Source organism: Cryptococcus neoformans, chromosome 1, assembly GCF_000149245.1.
Source record: "Cryptococcus neoformans var. grubii H99 chromosome 1, complete sequence".
NCBI classification, from domain to species: Eukaryota; Fungi; Basidiomycota; class Tremellomycetes; order Tremellales; family Cryptococcaceae; genus Cryptococcus; species Cryptococcus neoformans.
Genome location: NC_026745.1, coordinates 1,167,922 through 1,185,000, shown reverse-complemented (window position 1 = coordinate 1,185,000; position 17,079 = coordinate 1,167,922). Strand labels below are relative to the sequence as shown.

The window sequence follows — 17,079 nt, the reverse complement described above, 5'->3', positions numbered from 1 at the left end:
TGCCACAACGAAGCGCCGCCACCATAATGCCGACGCGGCCGACAGACGCAGCAAAAAAGTGACTCGCAAATTACCAATCGGGACACTGCCCCCGAAAAGACAGCTTTTGATTGGCTCGGTCCAGGCCGGCATCCGGGACCAGATTCGAAAATAATTAGATTTTAGATGGGGTGATTGACCCGGTTAGTAATCGATGTGGCACTTTTTTCTTACGGCCGCTATTTCCTGCGTTGCACGGCTCCTTAGACCGGTTTTTGGAAGATGGCTGTTAGTAAAATACGTCGGTGTACTATGCTTGGTACTACGAGATGGCTTGTTCGTTCTTTTCCAGTTTTTTAATAGACTATCCGCCCGCAACAACGCTTAATTATCTGGTCGCTAATCTTCTCATGATGGCTGCCATGCCCCGCGGGTAAGCTTCCCATCATTTGTTGATGACAAAGGTCGTCTGTACTGCACGCCTCTTCTTCTACTTCTATGCCAATTGCCGAGCAGATCACGCCGGCAGATCTTCCCAGCGAAGACCCGAGAAGGTCTTCGTTATGCACTCGGAAGACGGGACCTGAAATTGCTTGGAATTCAGAAGCTTTTTCAACAGCAGCAACTCGGGCAGGCCCTTATTACCAGGAAAGCCGAGTTCCTTATCTCCCATCAATAGTTTTGTGGCTGTATGTCAAAGGATGAAGATAGCAAACATTTCAACAATTGGCCCTCCATTTGCTGTCTGTCCACCATGCAGGAGCTCCCATCCTACGATATTACTGCACTTTTGTGCCCATCACCGCAACCAAAATAGAGAAGAAGAGCGAAAACTTGTCATTTATTTTCGATGCTTCTTGCTGACAGCTAGTTATTGCACCCATACAGTGTAATGCAATACCAGGCATCAAATATCAACTGCCAAATAATCCAATCCAATGAGCGCCCAACACACAGCGACTCGAGCAACAACCATCACAACCCAATAAAGAAAAGAGATCAACGGCATTTATGTACCCGGTTCATTGTAGAGCAACACGGCCGATTAGCATGACAGCAATGAAAACAAAAGCATTTACATAAATAATATAACAATGGGACTATGCTCCCGACACCAGAGCCGTTGTCCGTCGCACTGTCGGACGAGCATTCGCCAGGAAGAACTCCCCGCTGTGATAGCGCCAGATAATGACACGCTATTATGGGGGCCAATTGCTGATTTTATTACTTCCTGCATGAAGCTAACTAATAATCAGAGACTCACACTTCAACTGCTGTCAGTAGAGCCATATGTCAGTACGCAGCCCGCTTATGTGTTGTTTCATGCAAGTCAGTTAGCTCCTCTTGATCTGCGGGAGTGAAAAATGATACTACTAATATTAAAGCAAACCCTTTCATCAACGAACGAACTTCTTACACGATTAAGAGAAACATAAAGAAATAGTAAATTCAAAATGAATATACTATAACTTCTTATTATTAATCAGGTTTCTAACAACTCCATACTCATCCGAGCCCTTTTATACTTCGTATAAGAAGATACCGAGTGACTCGATAGACTTCAAAAAAACAGCTCTCGTACTCCCAGTCCGCTACATTAGATTGTTCGTAGAAACTGATTAGAGGACAATCTTGACGTTGCCAACTTCAGTGTGGGCGAAGACTTCTGAGTGACCGGGGACAGAGAAAACCCCAGGAGGAGGACCATGGGGGAGGTTGGGACCACCAGAGCCATGGCCCTTACCAGGAGGAGGAGGGAACTCATCATCAAAGCTGTCGGCATTGCGGAAGTGCCTCTTCTTGTGTGAGTCCTCAGTCTTGTTGTGCTTGGAAATGAAGGCAAGACCCTTCTGTTTGCCTCCCTCCTCAGTGATATACTCCTCCAGGACTTGACGCTCCCTGCCCTCCCTGATAATAACATCGTAGGAGCCCTTTAAGCTGCCGACCTCGTACAAACCATGGAATGAACTGTCATGGTGAATATTGACGTCACCGGTATGGGAGAAAACATTAGTCTCAGTAGAGATGTTAGGACCGAAGATCTCGAGAAAGATGTGACCAGAGGTAGAGAAAGCGCCGATAAAGACAGGAGGAAGGGGAGCATGTTCAGGCTCATCATTCTCTTTTTTAGACTTGAAAAGATTAAGAGGCCACTTGGAAGGTCGCTCTTCTTCCGGGTGTAAACGCCTTCCAGAGTGCTTCTTCTTGCGCTTGTGTTCTCCATGAAGGCTGTGAAGCCTCTTGTGCTCGTGCTCGGCATCAAAGTCATGGAAGTTAGGCTCGTCACCAAGGTGGGAGTGAGGAACGACGTTAACAGTGGCGTTAATGTTACCGCTGTTGCCATCATCAGCAAGGCTACGCATTGCAGTCGATCAAACTACTCACGTGACTGTCTTTACAACGAAAGAGTTGCTGACGCTGAAGTTACCACCGACATCACCAGTTATGGTCTCAGCCACGAGTTTCTTGACAGCAAGGGTAGGAAGCTTGATATCACCGCTCTCGGACTTGACAGAGAGCTTGCCAACGTGAATGTCTTGAACAGATGGATGGATGTCAAGCTTAAGGTCCTTGGTAGAAAAGATGGAGATGGAAGGAAGACGCTTCGTGTTGGCAGGAAGAACAAGGTGGACGATATGGGACGAGGATTCAGACGACTGCGACATGATCAATAACGTCGCGATATGTACGTGCCCAACAACTTACAACAACAGAGAGAGCATGAGAATGTTTTCCAGACATCATCTTGACCCCGTCATCCTCCTCACTGGACCAAGTAGACTCAACAAGAACGTTGACAGTGGAGTCTTCAGACCCCTCCTCAGCCTTCGAGATGATAACGTTACCTTCACCTTGGAAATTGAGATCGAAGTGCTTGCCATGGCCAAGTTTGAGGGGGAAAGATGCATTGGCGGAGAGAATCTTGGTAGCATCGTCGTTCCCGATAACGTTGATTGACTGGTAGACTGTGGCAACAGAAGAAAGCTGCGGGCGCAGTGTCAGTGTATCATTATCAATCAACGCTCCAATGTCGGGAAGAAACTGACCTCTTCCGAAGCACGGTCTTTAGGGCCACCATGACAGCCATGAGGGCCATCACCGAGGAAGACAGGGCTACCGAATCGATGAGAAGAGTGGTCCTTCTCCCATTGCTTCACGCCAAATTCGGCGGCAGCATGATGAGCGTGATGGTGGCATTTGCCGCCAACAAGACGCGCAGCCTGGTGGCCGATGGCAAGAGCGAACCAAACAACGGCAAGAGCGACAAGAGCTTTCTTTACCTTGGACAAGCCAGCGTACTTGTCCTTAGTGACTTGATAGGCGTTGCGGGGAGCGCCAATATAAAAGTATTCAGAGCCAATCGCGGCGGGATGAATGTAGCGGGGGTCAAAGTGGGGAGCGCCAGTATGAAGGTATTCAGAGCCAACCGCGGCGGGATGAATGCAACGAGGGTCAAACTCCCTGGTTACAAAAGTTGAAGGTATTGAGCGTTTCTCGTCCGTTGGGACGGAGTGATAGAGAGGAAGGGTTGACATGCTTGACTTCAAGTAGCAATTTACGTGAAACCAAAAAGAGATAAAATAGGATTGGGGATGGGGATAGGAGTAAAATAAAAGACGATGCGGGAAGAAACGAATTATAAGTGGGACCACCACGCAGTCGAATGCACAGTCAAATGCTTTGGTCGCCTTCCAACTAGTAGTTGTATATAAGCGCGTACTCTGCTCTCGTTTGCTGCCTTTGGTCATTCCCGTACGCCGTGATCCAATCGGTATGCTTGTCGGGTCTTGGAGATAGGGTCCCCCAGGATGAGCGAGGAGCCAAATACGGCCGATGACATGACGATCACTGACACTTGTTTTCGTCTTCCGTTTTAGGAGGAAAGCGGCTAGTTACCAAAACCTAATCGACGCAATTGCTTAGAAGTTACAGGCGCATGACTAACTGACGCCTTAGGCGGTGAATTAATCTTCATAGATCGGTTTTTTAAAGATCCAAAGAAGATGAGATCTAGCTAGGCAAGGCTGCAGAAAGATAGAGTTATGGGCAAAGTCGACTAACTTTGGCCATTCCGCCCGGGCAAAAGCCAAAAAAGCCCTTGCCGGGGTTTTGCCAAGCATGGGCAAAGAGGCATATTGCGTAATGACATTCAACGTTACGTAAGCGCTTTTCTGCCCACTTAGCAAAACTCAACCACCAAGATAATACTACAGCTTCGTCGATACATTCATTCTACTGCCTTCATTCTGACCATCTTCAGTGCCTATCCCAGGTGCACCATACCTCAACAAGCACTATTAGCATTCTTGCCAATATATAATCATTGACTTTGAATATGAGCAATAGGTTAATAATAACGGAAGGGAGCGGGGCGAAGCACAACGACTGCACAACGCACCGCTGGAAGTGCGAGCTGCGCAACTAATAAGGGGAAGAAATTCAACCTCTTTTTCTGTTCTCCATTCTGCTGAAAAGTCGCCGTATCATGACTTGAGAAAATGCAACTAAATTAAAAAAAAATGGGTAGCATTTCGCCGCAGTAATTTAAGGTACGGTGAGGAGGATGACTATCGGCCGACTATCGATGGGATGTTGCACTTCTTCACAATCCTTAATAAATAATAATATCAAATGCTCTTTATCAGATATCCCCGAACTGGGCGTCCGTGACGCAGCTTTTGATCTAAGTAAATATGAAGAAGTAAATAGACGATACGCTGCTGTTTGATTTTTTGTATCTTCTTTGACTCCGCTCTCGTAAAGAAGAAGACTTGGGCAATAACATCAACTAACGGTCGGTGGTACAAATTGTATTCATTGAAGAAGACGACCTGCTGATAGTGGGTAAGAGGTCAAGATTATGCTAACTTAAATGATGGCCATGTGTCCTAGATGATTTCAGATACAGCCTTATCATTGTATGAATCGTTGCCGATCGCTCAACAGCAAGAGGAGTCTACTACGCTCGTCCTTCATTCATTCATCCAACAAGTTTATACTGGGCAATTAGTTCGCTTTGTAATTGGTTTAATATAAATAAAAGCACATCCATTTATAACCCTCGTACCAGTCCGTCCAAGCGAGAAGGAAACAAGTCCACATGACTTACAAAATAGTCAGTTGTATTACTCTTTTCCAAAGATCAACGAACGAGACGGAGGTGCGTGGGTGACAAGAAAACTTGACGCGCGTTTACATGAACGTATAAACGTCATTGACGCGTTCATTACGTAACGATAAATTGATGTGATTTTTTTGTGGCGAGCTGGGAAATGGTAAAGTCAACGACGAGGGGCCTTGGAATCGTCTCTCAGATCAGTGGCCGCCTTCTTCCGGGATCTGCAATCGCCACTGCTCCCACGCTATCCACTCGCCGCTTCTTCACCCACCTACACCCAAAATCTCCCTCGAGAATGACTACTGCCTCTCCCTTCCTCTTCCAGTCGTCCCTGCACGACACGGGACTTATTCACGAGATGCTTTCCAATCCGCTCAAATTCGGAGCTCCTGTCAATAAAAAGGGTCTGGGGTTCGAGGCGGGCATGAAGGAGGTTGTTTCAGAGCCAGAATCTCCCAGACTTGCCAAAAGACCGCTGAAAAATGTAGAAGATGAGGTGAAGGATGACGCAGAAAGGGGACCGGCGGCGAAGGATAAGTCGCAGAAACAGTTTAATGGCAATGCAAAGGACCCTCAAAGGGTGAATCTGGAGTTCACAAATCAATTAGTAACTCCGCCTTCACCAGCGAAAGCTCAAATCCCTGATACAAATGAAGGCAAGGATACTCAAGGTCTCTTCCCATCAACATTTGACCTTTCTTGGCCAGAAGCAATTGCCACCGCTAAGCGTGCAGCTGGACTGCATAATCCTTCGATGGCATGCTATGCCAATGCCACCTTGCAGGTCCTACTTCATACCCCGCCGGTATTGAGAATCGCTTTGACCCATGATGAAGGAAGCTGTGGGTGCTCAATGGTTTATAGCTTCTCCAGTCCTTGACTGACTTCATCTGTAGGCTCACAAATTAAAAAGAAGAATTTCTGCATGCTATGTTCTCTTAAACACATGGCTGAAGGATCACACTGGTCTGGACGAAAGGCCTATGCGCCAGGAATCCACAGAAGCTTGTCGCGTAAGTCATCGGAGTCCAACCTGCTGTATCATGGGCTTAATTTAGTAGAGATCAAGAAGGGCTTCAGCAAGAACAGGCAGGAAGACACCCATGAGTTCTTCCGATTTGTCACCGACGCCCTGCAGAACACTGCATTGGCCAAGCTGCCCAAGTCTGTCCTTCATTACCATCAGCAGAACTTTGCTCATAAAACATCTAGGGATATTCCTGAAAAGATCAAACACACCTCTTGGGTTTACCGGATCTGGGGCGGCCGTGTGCGCTCACGTGTTGTTTGTTCGCGATGTAACAACCCGTCAGATACCTTTGATTCCTTCTTAGATTTGAGTTTGGATGTGAACAAGCAGGGCAAGAAAAGCGTACTTGGTATGTTGGCCGGCTTCACCAAGGAAGACAAGCTCGAGGGAGACAACAAGTATCATTGTGAAAGGTGGGTTTTATCAGTTGTGTTCAAAAGAGGGATAGCTTACTTCAAACAGGTGCAAACGTAAAGCCAATGCCACGAAGAGCTTCAAAATTGATCAAGCACCTCCCATCTTGACCCTTCACTTGAAACGGTTCAGTGTCAACTACAATCATTACAGTGGCCGAGCTCGAGCAGAAAAATTTAATCAGCCCATCAAATTTGAACAAACTCTTGATATCGCGCCCTATATGGTTAACCCTGGATCTTCCGGTACTAAGTACAGATTATTCGGTGTCACCTGCCATCGTGGTACTGAGCTTCGTTTTGGTCACTACACGTCCTATGTCCGAGGTCCTTCCGGCCAATGGTTTCATGCGGATGACGATGACGTGTCACCTGTCCAGTTGGTGCAAGTCTTAAACGACAAGACGGCTTATCTATTGAGTTACATTCGCGTGGAGAATGGGAAGGAGGGGTTGTGTGAATCGCCCGCGGTTAAGGACAGAGTGAACGGCTTGGTCAACGGAAATGCAAGGGGCATGAGAAATGATGAGTCGGAGAGTCAGTCCGAGGCTGAGTCAAGCTCGCACAAGTCACCGTCATCGATCAAGCGTAAACCCACTTATGACCCCGAAGACCCACCGCGCATGAAAATTAGCACCTTTGTCAACAACAAGACCCATGCATCTTCACCAAAGGAATCTGAATCGTCATTCTCAGACGAAGAAGAGAACAAAATGCCGCCCGAACTCCCCAAATTCGGATATAAACCTAAACCCGCCATTCACGCCGCTGCTCCCGTTGAAGCCTCATCTTTCTACACCTCCCCTATCGCCCGACCATCCAACCCGTTGGCTGGTATGAGTAAGAAGGAAAAGAAAAAGTTCAAGCATAAGGAAAAGGGAAAGCCTAGACATAGCGCTACGCCAATGCCCTTCGCCCAAGGAAGGATGGGCAATGGTAGAAACAGGCAGCCAGGTGTCCTTTCGAGGATGAAAGGCAGGGCGTAAATTGTCCGGGTCTGCAATGTAGGTGGAAGGAAATCGTCTTGAAATCGATAAATTGAGACAGGGACAGGATTCTACTTTGTCTGGCATCATAGGGCGTGTCGTTACGACGGAAGTTGGCATTCGACCATTGGTTTGTATATTACTTACTTTTTAGATACCATGCATTGTTTCGTGGCTTGAACATTTCGAAGTTAACTAAATCTATTCAGCTGCAATCACCGTCCTTCTTGTCTCAAAGCGTCCAGCTTGTATTCCCTAATTATTGCCGTCGCTATCCTAACATCTACATTCTCGGTATTGATCTCGTACTTTCCACCCAGCCCATCCAACATTTTCCTTGTCACGCTACCATAGAATGTCCCAACTTCTTCCTCCATCCTCAGCGCCATTAGAGTCCCTTCATCTGTCAGCCTTGACTTTGCTTCTCTTGCTGGGTTAACGAGCCATTTGAGATTGTCGAAGGGTCGAACAAGAGAGAACAATGTGGATGAGAAGGATACCTGAGGGCTGGGGAAGGCAACGTAAGATATAAGGTTTTATAGACCGACGGAGGAGGCAGGTAGAGATTCGGTCAGGATCCATCGGTTGAGAAGTATGTGAAGCCGATGTCGAGAAGCGAAATATAGTATCATGCTGATGCAAGTCCCAAAAAGGATCATATCAGGGCAGCCCAGAATAAGAAATAGGGAAGAAAGTTTGATAGAGATGATACGTTATAAGATGTTTATCAGGTCAAATTCAGGTAAGTAGGTAATGAGAGATCGAGCCTTAGAGGGTGCTACTCACCATTCCCTGACGCAAAGCATTATATGCTTCGAGCTCAGATCTCTTGTCGAACAGACGTGCGGCGTCGCCCATGAAGTTGTTATCGAACACTCGAGAGTTTGGTAGTAGCTTGCTAAATATGTTGAAGTCAGCTTAATCGGTGCCAAATGTGTATGCGGTAACCATCTCACGAAAGCTGCTTGGCCATACTGACTTTGCCCACGCCAGGGTAGCCATTTATCAAAATGATAGCTCCAGATGACATTGTTCTCATGAGAATGTGCTATTGGGATAAGCGGGTTGTCATTGTAATCAGTCTGAACAGTCTTTATATATGGACGCGAACTGTCCTCTGTGGTGGCCTCGCTCTGCAAGCCGTGCAAGAAAGTGGGTATGTTTGCCGACTGTGGACGGGCGCCTTTGAGAAAAGTATTATCCGTTACTCAATTGTTGATTATTGCGGGCGATCGGCCGTTGATACACAGATAAGCTTGTGAGTGAGTATGCACGCCCTGGAGAGGAACGCTCTGACTGTGTGATGGGTGTCCACTCAGAAGGACATCTGATGGCCATCGTGGCAGACATGAATAAGGCTCTTACGTCCTCTGGGAAGACACTGGATGCTTTCGGGAGCAATCCACAAAGTATAATGCCATGAAGATGCATGACTGATAATGCCTGATGATGGATTAAGTTGCACGTACATATAGTACAATATGAAGACATGAAACACGCGCCTCCTCTTGACTCGTCTGCTCTCACTCTCCCTTCTAAAGTCAATAGCCACTCAATCGTACTCAGGCTTGAGCAGCGGCAGCTTTCCTCTGGGAAACTGCCTTCTGAATCTCCTTAGCGGTGGTGAGGTCCCTGGTGTCTCGTAATTGGGCACGCTCCTCGGGAGTTAGGTGTTCATCGTGTTCTAAGTAAATGGAGAGGCTTAGCTTCAACTCTGTAAGGTTCGGTTCAAGCAATTGGGACTCACCAAGCATGCGGCGCCATGAGTGATCGGCAGACTGTACAGGCGGCGAATTGTTGCTGGCATCAAAACCAGTAGCCATGGCAGAACCGACAAGAAGGGCAACGGTAAGGCCTAGAAATCTGTCAGTTAAGGTCTTCCAAAAACAATTCCTTAATAAGCATAGCGCACCTTGGGCCCACATACGAGCCTGAACAACCTTTTGTGACGTCGACTGATAAGGATTCCTGGCAACAATGCCAAAAGCCAATGCCATAGACGCAGCCCATCTAATGTAATGTCAGCGCTGCAACAGAAATAAACGACGCTGTGAATACTTACCCTCCTCCAATGATACCATACTTGTGTCTAGCCGCCCAGTCACCAGCCTTTTCGAGTTTGGACATTTTTTCCCACTTCTCGTTCCGGAGTTGAAGTTCCCAATCAATTTCCCTCTGACCAACACCAGAGTATTGAGATCGCGTGTATGCCTCACCACCCTTTTCGGCGGCGACAGAGATACAAGGCACAGTGATGGTGACATGACCGAGAGCCTTCAAGGGTAGGGGCAAAGCTCGGAAATACGGAGAGCGCTTCATGAGGAACATATGACCGGGGATGCAAATAGCGGCGGCGAGAAAGGCGCCCTTGATACCGCCTACAATGGTAGCATCGTTGTAGCCACGGACATCATCTTGACTGACGATCTACCGTAAACAAACCGTTAGGAAACTCGATGAAGATTGAAATATCCTTGAAAACCTTGTTCACTCACCTTCATAACGAACTGATGCTGCTGTTGTTTGTTCTGTGTGGGAGATCTAAATTGCGGAGAGGATGGTAGACAATGAGACTGAAGAAAAATTGGAATGGGGCCGCTCGCTCTCTAAAAAGCAGGTATTTATTATAAGCTTGGCCACTCTAAATCTCATCGCACGGCGTCATATACATATCGCGTCGGTCGGTGGTTTACGGGAACGTTTGGCATGTCTTCGGAGCAGTACGGAGACTGGTGAATGAGCTGTATAGGCCAAGGATTGGCATGCTTATACAAAAATGTCTGATCACATGCGCCCCATAAGCTCCATAATCACATCATCTCTTTTGAAAGATCCTAATCCGAATGGAATACATACACAGTCGATTTGGTTTGTTAGCAATTAATATTCGGATTGCGGACGCTATTTCCGCGGCATGAACGGTCCCGTCTCACCTCGAGTCGGCTCCGCCCTTTGGTAGCCAGCAAGCAGCACTAAACGCCGCGGTTGATACGCATTTGTTAAATATATTCCCATTACGACTTCTTTTATTACAACCCGCTTAACGCCTCGTTGAACTCTCTCCCGATCAGCATCCTCCGAATTTCTTGCGTTCCGGCACCGACTGTATATAGTCTGCTGTCCCGTACAAGACGGCCCGCGGGATAATCTACATGGACCATCAACACATGGTAGTGCAAAGTCAGCAAGAGGCTTGAAATGTATGCAGCAAGGTGAGGTGAATTTGATGAGACACGATTTGCGCTTCGTTGCGTAATAAAAATAAAAACTATTCCGAATACTTTCCAGAACGGATACAAGCAAGTAGTGGAGGAAATGTCTTTTGAACAACCTATCACTCACCGTTGATGTAACCATTGCCTCCCTATTCATTCGGAGGCTGTCAGCACCATGATCCCTGATAAACGGTAAAAGGAAATTCGGAGTTTTATCATGCACTTACCAGGCATTGTTGTGCTTCGATAGCTACTTCAACAGCTCGATCCGAAGAATAAAGAATAGCGCCAGCGCAATCCTGACGTGCTCGTCAGCCATTGATTTCCGAATAATTTCTCTACTACTAGAACCCTCAGTACTCTCCATTTCCGTCTTGTCTCTAGACTCTTTGAGCTGGGAAATAGCCATACAGAAGAATATTATACACCTAGAATGGCGTGGCTATGATTCTAGACGAGATCTATGGTACAGTAGCCGACAAGATGTATACAACAGTAATAATCCGATATCCGTCTCCGAATGACAGATTGATAGTCAAAGACCAAGGATACAGCCATCCACGGCTGCCAAGGTTGATTGATATAGTTCACTCACTCGGCGAGAAATTTTCCCTGCATCGCAAGCTCGAGCAACGGCGTATACATACGCACGAGAGGCACTCAGTTTGGTGTACATATCTACACTTGAGTGCATCAGCGCCACCCAGGAAAACATCTTTTGAGCGACAAGACCTACCAGCGAGCTTCCCTTGCATCAACTGGAACGTTCCTATCTGTTTACCAAATTGTTTTCTCTCGTGAGTATATTCTAGAGCCATGTCTAGGGCAGCTTGCATGATGCTTAGGTTCATCGTCAATCATTTGCTGACCTTTTTGTACAATGAAGGGGAGAACTAACCCCAACGGCCCGCCACTTAACACCAATCGCTCAAGGTCAAGCCCAGACATTAATACTGAAGCCCCATGTCCCACTTTACCTAGCACGTTTTCTGTCTCTGATCAGCTGGATTAACCTTCCACGCCCATGCAAGTCCTACCCTCTGGGATCTTGACATTGTCAAAAAACAGCTCTGCCGTGGGAGATCCACGCATCTGGTAGCCCAATCAATAAAACATCCCTCCAGTCTTATTTTTAGGCTTACTCCAAATTTGTCCAAGCCTTCGCCTACTTCAAATCCTTTCCAGCCCTTCTCTACCAGAAAAGCACTCATCCCTTTGGAAGGGGCCACATTGGTGTCTGACTTGGCATAAATGAGGAACGTGGACGAGACTGGGGCGTTAGTGATCCTGTTTTATTGGCGTGAGTTCATCTCTCCTTGTACAAAGAACTGGTGGGACGAGGTCACTTACCAGCATTTACTGCCATTCATAATCCAGCCTTCTCCTTTATCAGCCCTGGTTACATTGGTGCGCATGGACACTACGTCCGACCCGGCATTGGGCTCCGACATAGCCAAGGACCCGATGTGCTCGCCAGTAAGAAGGGGTGGAAGGTACTTGCTCAATTGCTCCTCAGCTGAAGTCGAATAAATTAGCACGAGACGGAAAGAGAGGGTGAGAATACCTACTGCCCCATCTCACCAGCTGGTTAACTAAGAGGTTTGAATGTGCCTAAGCAATGGTATGAGCTGTCTGTCAATGAGGCTAACCTTGTATTGCCCACCCCGTAACTGAGAGCCACACTGGCTGACGCTCGGCTGATCTCTATGATAAAATTCAGCATGTGAACTTCCTCTTGATCATATAAGTCTCTTACCTTCCATGGCAATAGTATGCTCCAAATAGCCCAGCCCTAGTCCTCCCCATCTCTCAGGTACTGTCACGCCGAGCAAGCCCATTTCGCCGAGTTTTGGAAATATGTCCTTCTCGATGTTAGTGATGTTGTTAATCTTGCAATGATATACATACTTGTGGAAGCTTGTTGGTCTTGTCGATTTCAGCCGCTCTTGGGGCGATCTCTTTCTGAGCGAAATGCTGAACGACACTTCGGAACTAGATTGATGCCACTGCGTCATTGCTTATTCTATTCCCAGGCCTGGGAGAAAGGATGAGTGGACAAACCTCTTCTTGCGCTTCAGTCAGGCCAGCGACAGCTATATTGTAAGATGAATAACGTCTCCTAGTACCCTGCAAAACTCGTTGTGTGAGCCTTGTGCTTTTTGAACGATTCATCTTCGCGCGAGCTCACCAGACGACACGAGAAGCACAAAAGACGGCTGCTGACGTGTGTGTTGCTTAACATCATCCTCGCTCTGGTGGGGAACATGAGGTTATGGTTTAAAGAGCAAGTTATACATGCCTCAATTCTCTATACCGCTATTCAATTGGTACCGAACAGGACGACAACAATGTGATCGACACACGCGATGGGTTTGGCGTCTCGTGACAACCTCGGCTATCGGATTTAGCCGGTGGACATCCTTTACTATGGCTACTAATCGTTCACAACACTCGCGCGCTTGCATTGATTCTTAACCTCACTTCTTTTACTGATTTGTTCTCTAGCTGGAATACAATGCACTACGTTTCTATCTATATCAGACCCTGTCAGCTGTCAGATCGTCGATGACTTTCGCCAAAGCGTCTTTTTCTATTTTGCCCCATTTGCCGTCAATCTTGCTCATGTATCTCCCTCTAGCACCACCACCCTTTACCCTCCCTGCAAGAGCTGTCTTGATTTTCTCATTGACGTACTTAGCCAGATCATTGTCTGTTGATTGGATCAGAAGGAGTGTCTGGCTCGTAGTAGGGGCAGGAGTAATGGAAGAAGTTAGGATGATGAGCGGGCTAGAGGTCGTTTTTCCGTCTATTTTCTGCCTAGAGGCGCTAAACGACTCAAGGTATGTTGCGCCTACCAAACCCAACCAATCAAAGTCATGAGTGCCCTTTTCTTCACGCTCAACCAGTGTAACTGAATTCCCTTCTTTTCCTGCCTTGATGGCCTGTTCGCCGACGAGCTTGGCAAGCTCTGCCCTCAAGCCTTTAAGGCTGTCCGCCGTATCCTTCCTGGCTACTTCTGCTCTCTCGAGCCTCTCCACCAGGTCAGTTCTGCCGTATCCTACCGCCTTGGCCGCAGCAGAAAGGGTGCGAGACGCCTGTTGCAAAGCGAGGATGGCTCGCGGACCAGACAAGAAATAAAGCTTAGTTGGCGATGACTTCAATGAGTTGGAAAGAGCAGGGGGAATGACATGTAGGGGAGATAGAAGAGATGTATTTGGTGACTGAGTACCGCAACAGGCGTTACGGTCAGTGTCCTGAATGTTGATATATCGAATGACGCCCTATCAGAGACATAATTAGTAACTCGCCGGAGTATTTTTGAGAACGTCCTGTGCGCACGTACACCGTCGTAATCCATGGGCAAGCCTCTCATCTCTCTTGTACCGACTGACTCCTGGCCAATATGTTCCTTTCCAACATCGTCACCTTGAATAGTAAATTCCACCCAAACTTTTTTGCATTGCTTGATGGCTTCTCCACAGAGACGCTCAATCTCCACTGCTTCGTCGGGGGTAAGCGCTCGGGGCAGCTCAACGTAAGCCGGTTCAGTGGATGGGTAGGGTTGCATTGACCAAGAGAGAGTGGGGAGTGAGAGATGGGCGTCAAGGATGGCAGACAAAAGGTGTTGCGAGGTGTGAATAGACATCTATCAAGATCGTCAAGGGTGCCATTCCATTCCCTATCTTGTAATACCCACTTGATCCATTCTCCTATCCCAATCGGCTTCGATCTCGACCTCCCTGCCTTCCTGCAAATCTATTTCTATACCAGAAGGGATCCTGATAAGGTGAACGCTGTCGAGCTTGCGACGCAAACACATTTCAATGGGAAATGTGTGGGTGACATCCCCATTAGGATCTAAAAGGCGCATGACACCGGTGTCTGAAGGTTGACCTCCTCCTGCAAGACCTCAGCTGAGTTCAAACCTTACTATTCGCGTTGTAGAGCTTGGGCATACCTTCGGGAAATATGACAGTGTCGAGCAGCTCAACCTCCCACAGCTTACCCTTGCTCTCTTCTTTTAAAGCTACATTCTGTTCGGAAGCAAAAACAGCACCCTTCTTTTGCTTCGCCTTGCCCTTGGGAGGTGGAGGTGAGGTTATGTTGGCCTCCCGAGCAGCATGCACTTTTGTCCGAAGAATGCGGAGAAGTGGGTCACCTATTCATTGTCATTCAGCAAGCGCAATCTGCTTACAAGAGACCTCGGACTGAACTCACGCTGGCATGCCAATAGACCGACGATACGTTTATCGGGCAAATTGGTCGTATCAAAGTAAAATCGGGCGTAATCCTTATGCGTATCCGTGTCTGGAAGAGTAGGATGGATCGTACAGGTCATGTTGGGTAATAATCAAAAACTTCTTATATGCGCAACAATACGTAGAGAAAAGGGGGAAAAGAATTTACCTGACGATAATGCTGTTTTATGTGAATCAAGATTTCGCGATAGCTCTATTCTCCTATCTCGGTTCTTCGCATTTTGCCGACGCAACGGAGACTTTTATTTGATGTAAGGGACTTACCGCTCTTAACCGGCTTTTCTATGAAGCTATAATTGGATTAATTTTATGATATCAAGTACAAGGTAATGACAAGAGAACATAATGCAGATTCACAGTTATATGCATATGCTATCGTTAATGCACAACTCGCCGCCTGTTATTTTAAGCGCCCAAAAGACCCTTCAACACCTCAACAACCTTATCACCCACCTCCTTCGTGCTCCTCTGCCCACCCAAGTCCTTTGTTCGATAGTAGAAACCGCCGGATTCGTCGCTGTCAAGAACCTTCTTCACAGCATGCTCGATGAGGGCGGCTTCTTTGCCCTTACCGAGAGAGTACCGGAGCATCATGGCGGCGGAGAGAATAGTACCGATGGGGTTGGCGATGCCTTGACCGGCAATGTCAGGAGCGGAACCGTGGATACTGCAGAATGGTCAGTTGGGATATGTAAGGAAGAGAGAAGTGGAAGTACGGCTCATAAAGACCCATGGTAGTAGATTTCGGGTCGGGGGCACCGGCGAGAGACGCAGAAGGGAGGAGACCAAGGGAGCCAGGGATGACGGAGCTTTCGTCGGAAAGACTACACAAACTCAACATCGATACTTGGTAATCATAGACAGAACTCACATGTCACCAAACATATTCTCAGTCAAGAGTACACCGTTAAGCTTTCTGGGGTTGGCGATCATGATCATAGCGGCAGAGTCGACGAGCTGGTGCTCAACTTTGAGCTGAGGATACTCCTTGGCCATGAGTTCAGTAACTGTCTTTCGCCAGAGTCGGGAAGTAGCAAGAACATTGGCCTTGTCGACTGAAGTGATGGGGAGAGGAGGTTCGGCAGCCAGAGCGATCTGAGCAGCGACTCTAGTAATACGTTCAATTTCAGGCTTGGAGTAAATACATTGGTCCCAGGCGACACCCTCGTTATTAGTCTCTTGCCGCTCGCCAAAGTCTGTAGAAGTGTCAGTGGGTGCCGCTCTCCAAATTTGGCGCATTCAGATACTCACAGATACCACCGATAAGCTCACGGAGGACAATAATGTCTGTACCCCTTGCAGTGTCTTCCTTCAATGGAGACTGCTTGAGCAAGCTCTCAGAAGCAAAGTTGGCGGGACGGATGTTGGCATAAAGGCCAAGCTCCTTTCGGAGCTTAAGGATACCCTGCTCCGGACGGACAGGACCAACACCCCACTTGGGACCACCGACGGATCCTTTTCATGCAGTTCAGCCATTAATTCTAATTGAACCTAGGAAGCTACACGCACCCATCAAAACAGCATCAGCCTCTTTACAAGCCTTGAGGGTCTCGTCAGGAAGGGGCACGCCATGGTTATCAATGGCGGCACCACCAAAATCGTAAGACTTGAGATCAAGCTTGAGATCAGAATGGTTGACAATAGTCTCGAGGACTCGGACAGCTTCGGCAACAACCTCGGGGCCTATCTGGTTATCAGCACTCATCCTTGAGAACGGCTGAACCTTGCGAGCGCGTACCGATACCGTCACCAGGGAGAACAGTGATCTTAAAGCTGCGTGATGTCAGCTCTGCCCTGATTAAGTTTTTAGAGCACCCACGTCTTGTCGGCCATTTTGTTAAGTATGATTTGAGATGGATATAAAATGGAAGACAACCTGGACTGAGTCAGAGCTTTGAGTCACTTTCTCCAAACCGTGGACTACGTTTCGGCACCAATCGGCCGACTCGGGTTTCCTTCTTTTCGGGCGAGAATCCCCGCAAAACATCCCACGATATCCCAACTTAGTTCTGGGATTGGGCCAGATTCTAGGTAATCACGCCCAGAAAAAGATTTCACTCCACTTTTCATGTCCTCTT

General features: G+C 47.5%; 7 protein-coding genes and 1 non-coding gene; 2 read left to right on the top strand and 6 right to left on the bottom strand.

Moving 5' to 3' along the window:
• The first annotated feature begins 258 nt into the window (after positions 1-258).
• CNAG_12059 lies at positions 259-1,647 on the top strand. XR_001045346.1 has 2 exons: positions 259-412; positions 868-1,647. It is a non-coding gene; the product is annotated as a hypothetical RNA (non-coding RNA).
• On the bottom strand, positions 1,284-3,664 carry CNAG_00456 (hypothetical protein). XM_012191338.1 has 4 exons: positions 3,027-3,664; positions 2,686-2,964; positions 2,365-2,636; positions 1,284-2,313 (listed from the first exon to the last, which is right to left on the bottom strand). The coding sequence occupies exons 1-4, from the start codon at positions 3,513-3,515 to the stop codon at positions 1,599-1,601; spliced, it is 1,755 nt and encodes a 584-aa protein (XP_012046728.1). The 5' UTR covers positions 3,516-3,664; the 3' UTR covers positions 1,284-1,598.
• Positions 3,665-5,252: 1,588 nt separating this feature from the next.
• On the top strand, positions 5,253-7,710 carry CNAG_00455 (ubiquitin carboxyl-terminal hydrolase Ubp16; the record flags this gene model as incomplete). XM_012190929.1 has 5 exons in its annotated part: positions 5,253-5,940; positions 5,995-6,111; positions 6,160-6,262; positions 6,311-6,541; positions 6,591-7,710. 5 exons carry the CDS (start codon positions 5,253-5,255, stop codon positions 7,525-7,527), a joined length of 2,076 nt encoding a protein of 691 aa, XP_012046319.1. The 3' UTR covers positions 7,528-7,710.
• Positions 7,702-8,687, bottom strand: CNAG_00454 (hypothetical protein). Its single transcript, XM_012190928.1, has 3 exons — positions 8,484-8,687; positions 8,314-8,425; positions 7,702-8,160 (listed from the first exon to the last, which is right to left on the bottom strand). Exons 1-3 carry the CDS (start codon positions 8,564-8,566, stop codon positions 7,963-7,965), a joined length of 393 nt encoding a protein of 130 aa, XP_012046318.1. The 5' UTR covers positions 8,567-8,687; the 3' UTR covers positions 7,702-7,962.
• A 243-nt stretch (positions 8,688-8,930) lies between these two features.
• Positions 8,931-10,028, bottom strand: CNAG_00453 (mitochondrial protein; the record flags this gene model as incomplete). XM_012191337.1 has 5 exons in its annotated part: positions 8,931-9,211; positions 9,275-9,382; positions 9,440-9,537; positions 9,590-9,954; positions 10,023-10,028. 5 exons carry the CDS (start codon positions 10,026-10,028, stop codon positions 9,090-9,092), a joined length of 699 nt encoding a protein of 232 aa, XP_012046727.1. The 3' UTR covers positions 8,931-9,089.
• A 322-nt stretch (positions 10,029-10,350) lies between these two features.
• CNAG_00452 (isovaleryl-CoA dehydrogenase) lies at positions 10,351-13,035 on the bottom strand. Its single transcript, XM_012190927.1, has 15 exons — positions 12,931-13,035; positions 12,804-12,869; positions 12,651-12,734; positions 12,499-12,604; positions 12,406-12,446; positions 12,311-12,353; positions 12,093-12,258; positions 11,885-12,029; positions 11,780-11,834; positions 11,641-11,731; positions 11,479-11,582; positions 11,338-11,420; positions 10,970-11,041; positions 10,870-10,891; positions 10,351-10,675 (listed from the first exon to the last, which is right to left on the bottom strand). The coding sequence occupies exons 1-15, from the start codon at positions 13,006-13,008 to the stop codon at positions 10,557-10,559; spliced, it is 1,275 nt and encodes a 424-aa protein (XP_012046317.1). The 5' UTR covers positions 13,009-13,035; the 3' UTR covers positions 10,351-10,556.
• A 1-nt stretch (position 13,036) lies between these two features.
• CNAG_00451 (cytoplasmic protein) lies at positions 13,037-15,155 on the bottom strand. XM_012191336.1 has 5 exons: positions 14,961-15,155; positions 14,701-14,901; positions 14,440-14,642; positions 14,086-14,388; positions 13,037-14,023 (listed from the first exon to the last, which is right to left on the bottom strand). The coding sequence occupies exons 1-5, from the start codon at positions 15,079-15,081 to the stop codon at positions 13,280-13,282; spliced, it is 1,572 nt and encodes a 523-aa protein (XP_012046726.1). The 5' UTR covers positions 15,082-15,155; the 3' UTR covers positions 13,037-13,279.
• Positions 15,156-15,332: 177 nt separating this feature from the next.
• Positions 15,333-16,893, bottom strand: CNAG_00450 (3-isopropylmalate dehydrogenase). XM_012191335.1 has 7 exons: positions 16,821-16,893; positions 16,740-16,774; positions 16,511-16,684; positions 16,253-16,456; positions 15,873-16,197; positions 15,718-15,825; positions 15,333-15,668 (listed from the first exon to the last, which is right to left on the bottom strand). The coding sequence occupies exons 1-7, from the start codon at positions 16,832-16,834 to the stop codon at positions 15,407-15,409; spliced, it is 1,122 nt and encodes a 373-aa protein (XP_012046725.1). The 5' UTR covers positions 16,835-16,893; the 3' UTR covers positions 15,333-15,406.
• Positions 16,894-17,079: the final 186 nt, after the last annotated feature.